At 39.7% G+C, this 7,435-nt stretch overlaps 1 protein-coding gene across 2 annotated transcripts in view; it reads right to left on the bottom strand.

Annotated features, from left to right (window-relative positions):
• Positions 1 to 678: 678 nt before the first annotated feature.
• Positions 679 to 7,435, bottom strand: part of poc1a (POC1 centriolar protein A) — a 55,018-nt gene continuing 48,261 nt past the window's right edge. For both annotated transcript variants that reach the window (XM_085456873.1, XM_085456874.1), the window contains exon 11: positions 679 to 1,602. In XM_085456873.1, coding sequence (XP_085312999.1) covers positions 1,492 to 1,602 — 111 coding nt within the window. In that variant the 3' untranslated portion in view covers positions 679 to 1,491. The remainder of the gene's footprint in view (positions 1,603 to 7,435) is intronic.

The following is a 7,435-nucleotide window of genomic DNA, read 5'->3' as shown; positions in this document are numbered from 1 at the left end:
AATATTTTCCCTTCTCAATGGCACAGCCATGAGTCCTCCACAACGACCTCGAGATGACTCATTACTGTATATAATCATATTTCCAGTTTGTTGAATTAAAAAAAAAAAAAACCCAAAACACACACACACACACACAAAAAACAAAACAAAAAAAACCATGGATCTGTTCTTTGAAAAATCACAGTGTGCGTCTAAGCGCAGCCTCGGGCACATTTTCAATGAAGCATCTAAAAATAAAAATACTGATCCAGCATCAGCGCTCAGGTTACGTAAAATACTCGGGGGGGAACCGAAGAATTTTGGACACAAGCGGGGAAGGAGCATTCACCCCCATACTTTAAAAAAAATTAATCATCGCTCAAACTGTGGTAAAGAACGGGTTGAAAATTACTCGCCATGAGCAATGGATGACACCGCTCACAGCTCATGATCCTCACATTTCTGCTCAGCACAACAAAGACAGGGAAGTCATGACTTCTCTGGCAGTAACTTTAGCTCTCCCAACGAGAAAATGACCAGTCTCTTAGTAATAGCCTGTTACATTTTTTTTTCTACAAAGCTATAAAAATGGTACTCATTATAACGAAAAGGGAACCAGAAATATTTCATCACCTAACTTTGGCTTTCACGCCACACTTGAGAAGTGAAAACATTTATTAAAAGTCTGTTTTCAGTGGATAAAAGTTTTATTGACAGAACAAAAAGAACCAATGTAAAAAGCAGCATTACTTTAACATAAAATATGAGGTCTGGCATCATTTATAGTCACCATGAAAATCAACAACCTGTTATCTTTCAGTACTTGCTGGAGGCACTAAAGAATGGTAATTTCAGTAAAAAAAACAAAAAACAAAACCTATCACCAGATGCATTGTGTAATTAAAATAGAAATAGTAATAAAAATGGCCTCAAGCTTGTCAGCTGGAAACATTCTCTCACCTTAAACTAAATAAAGGCACTGTGGGGGCTCTGTAAACGTTACCAGAGAACAAACGTCTTGAGTAACTGTCTTAACGCAACAGGATCATTGAGCCACATCCTTCCTTTCAAAAATGACAAATATGACTGATGGTTACACAAATATGCCCTTTTCGGTGAAAAAAACCCCCCCAGTGGCTAATGGCCTCCTGCACAATATAGACTGGGTAAAAACATACACACTGTGCACAAGTGTCAACACCTGTACAGGCAGCCATTACGCTCAATCGCACACAGTGTGTCACAGCGGTAAAGTGGGGTCTTTTTGTCAGCAGGAAAGCGACTGCATGCTCAGCACTGCTGTACTGAAACTTTTCTAATATTCAACTCCTTCACTTCTCATATCTCTTTTCAACACAGCCAGACACAGTACATCAGCGGGAAGGCTCAGTGTGCATTTAAGGTTCAGTCCTTGCTTTCAGTGTGATCAAATGGCAACGGTGTATGGTGTTGATGCAACCACACTTCCCCCCTCCAACAACACAGATCAATGTGTCTCTGGTACCACTAACGTTAAGCCTCCTCGCTTCTCTGGAGATGTAGACCGATTTCCATTTGGTTCTCCAAACACTCCTTGAGCTTATCCTCCGTCAGCGTCAGCCGCTGCTCCAAGATCGAAACCGTCTGGAGGAAGAAGAGAAGACAGGAGAGGATAGGAACAAGACAAAGAAAGGAGGAAGGAGATGTATAAGAGAGAAAGAGCATGTCAGAGAGGGCTGCACAGCATCAGCCTGACAGTAATGACTATATAATGGTTGTGTTTGTGTGTGTTTGAGACAGATGTTGGGCGAGCAAAACAATCCAGCTGATTATCGTAGCAAAATCTGCTGCACGAACTGAAAACACTACAGTCTCTGTGTCTGGCACGCACTCTCTCTTGTTCTCTCTCTCACACGGTTGCATAAACACACTTACTCACACAGAGAGTACAAGAAACTAGCTTTCCGATTCAGGACGGGAATGTGTGGGCAGTGAGATCACAGTGCGACATACTTTTCTTTTGACCACCCTCCAACAGTGGCAGTAATTGTGGCGTATTTGTTCCCGTACATTCGAGCGCAGTGTCATCCGAGCCCATTTATGAGAGGGGCCACCAGGTGTAATTTCCAGAGGTGTCACCATTAAAATGAAGACACTGCTCAGCATGGGTGCGACTGACAATGTCGGAGGTTTTGTGTTAATGTGAGAACTCACATTAGACATTATGAACTTCATATCGGCTTCTGATATAAATGATGAAACGCTTAATTCTACTTTTTAAAAGTTTTTATATGACAAAAACCCCCAACTTCCAACAGCAGTCAGTAACAGCCTCAAAACTGCAATTCCAAAAAACCAACAAAAAATATGGATAAAAGACCCTCGGGGGAGTTATGAAACAGCAAGTCTGCTCGTCTACATGATCAGGCAAGAGTGAAACAACAAAATATTCGAAGGAAACCGGCATTTTTATCTCATCAGTGGCCACTGATGTTACTGAACCTGTTCTAAAAATTCTCAAGTGTAACATAGCTGCATGCACCAAAGAGGGGTCCAAGTGATTCAGCAGGGCTCAGTCGCCATGGCAACTTAATCTGGTCATGTTAAAAGCGTGACTTTGTGGACTGAAAGAACAAACATGTTTTTGCTTATTGTAGCACCTCCCAGTGGTCAAATTACTTTTTTTTTTTGGTATAATCTAATTATTTGGTTTGGTGTCAAAATAAATGACACAGTTGCTAAGATATGACCTCATTTCCTGTTTGGCAGCATTGCCGGAAAGAAGTTCAATCAGCTGTAAAATCGATTTGATCATCTAAAATCCACCTGAAAACTTGGCTGAAGAGTAAGGATGACAAATTTGGAAACCCTGTGGGTACACAGGCAGCTTTTCTAAAGTACAGACACACAGTCAGTGTACAACAAACAGGCTTAAAGCAGCAACATTGCCTGAAGAGATCTGACTGTACTCAACACAGAACTGAAAGAAACTAAAGATCAATAGCTGATGTCTTTGCTGTTCTCTGTGTGTGTGTGTGTGTGTGTGTGTGTGTGTGTGTGTGTGTGTGTGTGTGTGTGTGTGTCAGTGTGATTTTTCAGTGCACTGTTGTCTTTTCTTCATAGCTTCGCAAAATATATGTGAGGTCACTTTTACATTTCTAAAATTGTTTGTTCAGATATACATAAGTGTATTGCAATACATGTGTACTTTTATAACAATGTACAGTACAATTATGATACATTCGCTTAATTTCTACATTAATATCTGCAGGGCTTAAACTTAACTCTGACAAAACTCAGCACAAAAGCCTGCTCCATGTTTGTGCATCTCCAAGAAGGAAAAGAGTTAAATACAGAATTGGGTGAAAACATGATTCCATATACTTGGGAAATGCTGGATAACCCAGTATTTTGTCATGGTTTTAGCTTTTCCTAGAGACCGTCAGACCTGTGTAGTCATACAGAAGGTTCTCAAATGTACTAAAAGACAAAACCTAGTTAGCTCTTACACACACCTAACACACACCTTACACAACCCTACTGGATACAGGAAGGCTTTGAATCCTGGTTATTACAGTAATGCAACTGGATGAACTTTTCACCCACTGTGCTTTATCTCAATGACTTTCTGAGCTAAAATGGATTATGTATGAAGGAGAGTTCAAACACAGGTGGAGCACAGAGTGCAGCTCACTGCGCTAATGCTACAACAAAAACAAAACCCAGTTCTCCAACCAGTGGTAAAGCAGCCATACACTGTGTTTTTTATCTTCCCCTGCAAGCATAAAAACCTTGTTACAAAACTGTAATAAATGTCATTTAATGGATAATTAAACACAGGTCTTTTTTAAAGGCAAAAAGTCTCAGGAATCAAAAAAATAAGAGATAAACTACCTTCAAAATCATGTGGCAAAGTAGCCTTACCCAATCTCCAGTTTACTCTGGCATTCAAGTGCCTTTCATTCATTCAAATCAGCTGTGAATGCACTGAAAACATATATAGTTTTTGTTTTAAAGTCTAGATTTGTTTAATTCTTTTCGGTTTCTCTTTGCGGTTTGCCAAGCACTGTGAATGTCCTCTATGTTGGAAAAGCGCTACACAGACAAACAGCCCTTGGCTTGTAATTCTAACTATGAGGTGTAATAAACAAGGATATGAGTCTAAATATGATTCATTGAGATCTCCTTGGCTGTTTGCTTATTTTACAAAAGATAAGACGATGAAAAAAAGCAGGCAGAGCACCTTTTCTACTCCAACTGTCTTATAGAAAGTAAGCAGCATTTAAAAATCTTTTTGAAAAGACATCTGAGCTAAATGCTACAACATAGCTTCTTTTTTTCAAATCACGAAAAAAATGACAGTAATTCTGAATGAGTCTTCTGTAAACAGTTAAGTGGCAATCCTGCATCTCTTACATAACTGTTTTACTGAGCTAATGTTGCCTGGTGACAAACATAATCACAGCGACTAAGCAAATCTGGATGGAAGGGCTTGGCAACAGAATTTGGTTGAGGGCAGAAACAATCAAACAGTAAACACAACATCCCCAGACAGATTAGGCACTCTAGGTTTGGGCCAGTAAGAGCATGTAAGTATGTCAGCATGTCTCGACCTGTAATTGTACGGTATGCTGTGCTTTGTGCCAGTGAGGGCAATTTTGAAATTACTAAAAAGCAGCACAGAGATGAGTCACTCACAATATTTAGCAAAATGTAACCAGCAGTGGATGAGATGTGACACGCACATGGATAAATGAACAGGCACAATTAAAGACATGAGCAAAGATTTAACACACTACTGTACAAAACTCTTGAGCTTCCCCTTGTTTTTCATATTTTGCTTCTAAAGAGATGGACTTATATTCTTTTTAAAGTGGTCTTGAGCAACAGTTCTCCAAGTTTTTTGGCTCAGGCTTTCCAAAGTTTTTCCTTTGAACTTTGAATGGTTTTTCACTCATTTTCAGTCCAGTTCTCGCACTTGACCATTTTTAGAGGAATGTTGTTTTTTGTTTGTGTTTTAAGACACTAAACACTGACCTATGAATCATTCAAGCATGAAACGGCACCCAATGTAAGGGATGAACCAGTGTTGCGTCTACACATAGACAGGGAACCAGTTTGGTTCAGAACCAAAGGCACTTTTTGTTACTAGCAGCCTGTTGCAAAAACACAGAACTTGTTCCATTGGGGGAAAAAGGACTGAGGTATGCCAAGTGAATAGAGCTCAGGAGAGAGTTAAAACAGTGAGCGTCTCACGCTTTCTTTAAAACACAGTGGAGGCTCTGTCATGTCTTGGGGCTGCATTTGAGCCAGTGTTGCTGGGGATGTTTTTCAGAATTGATGGAATTGTGAAAGCAGAAGAAAAAGTACAGCCAGATATTGAGCCACCATGAGATATCATCTGGAAACACCTTGGCAGTGGCCTTATTTTTCAGCATGACAATGATCACACTGTCAACGCAGTAAAAGCATGCCTGGATAGAAAAATACACAATGACACACTATCAGTCATGGATTGGCCTTCCCCAGAGTTATTGAAGCAGTGTGGGATCATGTTGACAGAGAACAGAAGAAAAGGCAGCCAACATCCAAAGAAGAGCTCTGAATGTCCTTCAAGAAGCCTGGAGAGCTATTCCCGAAGCGTACATAAAGAAATAACCAGAAAGCTCACATATGTCGATGAATTGCTTCATCTATTTCCTATACAGAGAAATGAGGGATGGCTCAAGACCAGTTTTGGGAAGGTTACTTTTAAAATGTATTCCACTACAGATTACATGCCACAAAATATATTTTGTAACGTATTCCGTTACGTTATTCAATGAGAGTAACATATTCTGAATACTCTGGCCTTGAGGCGACTTTTGTTGTGATTTGGCGCTATATAAATAAAATTGAATTGAATTCTGGATTACAATATTTTATCAAGCTTTTTACAACTGCATGAATGTACTATTGCTGTGTGATTTATTACTATTACTGAAGGTTACTCGCCATACCAATAACAACTAGATTTTTAAATCTTAATACAAAATGAGCAATAGGGTGGACATTAGGTAAGGCTGCACTTTTAGCAGCGATCTCGTGTACAAAACTATTCTACACGTATATAAAACAGGTCCGCGGCTCCGAACCGTAGTAAATGGACGTCTGGCTAATATGTCAGGTCCCGTGTCAGGCTCGTAACTGAAAACTAGCTTTACTTTGTTGTCTGGGTCAACTTTGCCTGCGAGAGACAGAGAGAGGCTTTGAAAGGCTGCTCCAATGGAACTTATCGTTTCAGAGAAAAACACGAAAAAAGTGTACAGTTGAGTCTTAATAGCTTACTTACAACTGGGCTACACTGCCTTCATATTAAATAATTTTTTGAACAATAATTTCGTCACGTCATTATGCGGGCTGCAAGTAGGGGTGATATAGGCCACGAGATTGAGACACAGGCTTTAGAGCCTCAATGCGTGTTTTGTTTGGGTTTCCACTGGCGTGGAATTACCAAAAATAGAGAGGGCATAGCCTGATATATGAAACAGGAAAAAATTGCAGTGTAACCCATTTATTTCAACAAAGTTACTGTATTCTGAACACCACCTTTTTAAACTGTAACTGTAACAGAATACAGCTACTCCTATTTTGTATTTTAAATACGTAAGGCTGGTACATGTACTCCGTTACTCCTCAACACTGCTCAACACTTTTGCACAGTCTTTCACTCTATCATTTGCTACAATTACGATATTGCTTAAAAATATGTGACTAAATGACATGTGTTGCTGGATAAGAAAACATTTTTTAAAATTCATCACCTGTCTTTTCAGTCTTATCATCGCAAGACCTAGATGATGTAGGATAAAGAAAGGATGTGAGCGGGTGAGAACAAGAGAGACTTGAGATGACTGCAGATGACTTAATCTACTTCATTTTGGCATGTGGAGAACAGGTGTTTCAGTGGTTGAGCAAATACCTGTGAAACCAAAACACTAACTCCATTTTCATGCAACGGTGTGACGAGTGGAAGGTATTTCATGCAGGCTCCCCACATCTATGTGGGTGTTAAATAAAGAGCTGAAGACATGGTGCCTTGTCCAGACTAGCCCCAGTCCTGCTAACTATGGTAGCTCATTACAAACTCATCCTCCTCCTTTATGAACAACCTGAACACGTTAGTGGGGTTGACCATCCAAACTTTAAGTTTAAACTGTGTCCACGATAGAAACTCAGAGGCACTCTTTTTTTGTCAAATTTTTCAGATTTTTATTTTTTTAGAGGTTCAGTCCTGCAATTAATGCAGATGTTTGAGCTGACTTGCTCTTTAACTTGCCTCTGAACCTCGCCTCTTTTATGGTGCTTCCTAAAGCCCACTATAAAAGAGAAATAATAAATAAGCACCAATGCGAGGCTGTTTTTTTAAAAGAGGCTGTGCAGGTTTTCCCAGTTCTAAAACAACTCAAAACTTTGTCTTTCTATTATGAACCAAACG

This window comes from Copadichromis virginalis, linkage group LG5 (genome assembly GCF_057382275.1).
Source record: "Copadichromis virginalis isolate Kocher_CV1m ecotype Utaka linkage group LG5, C_Virginalis_male_GT1.1, whole genome shotgun sequence".
Taxonomy (NCBI): domain Eukaryota; kingdom Metazoa; phylum Chordata; class Actinopteri; order Cichliformes; family Cichlidae; genus Copadichromis; species Copadichromis virginalis.
Note: the sequence above shows the minus strand (reverse complement) of the source record. Positions and strands in the feature narration are given on the sequence as shown.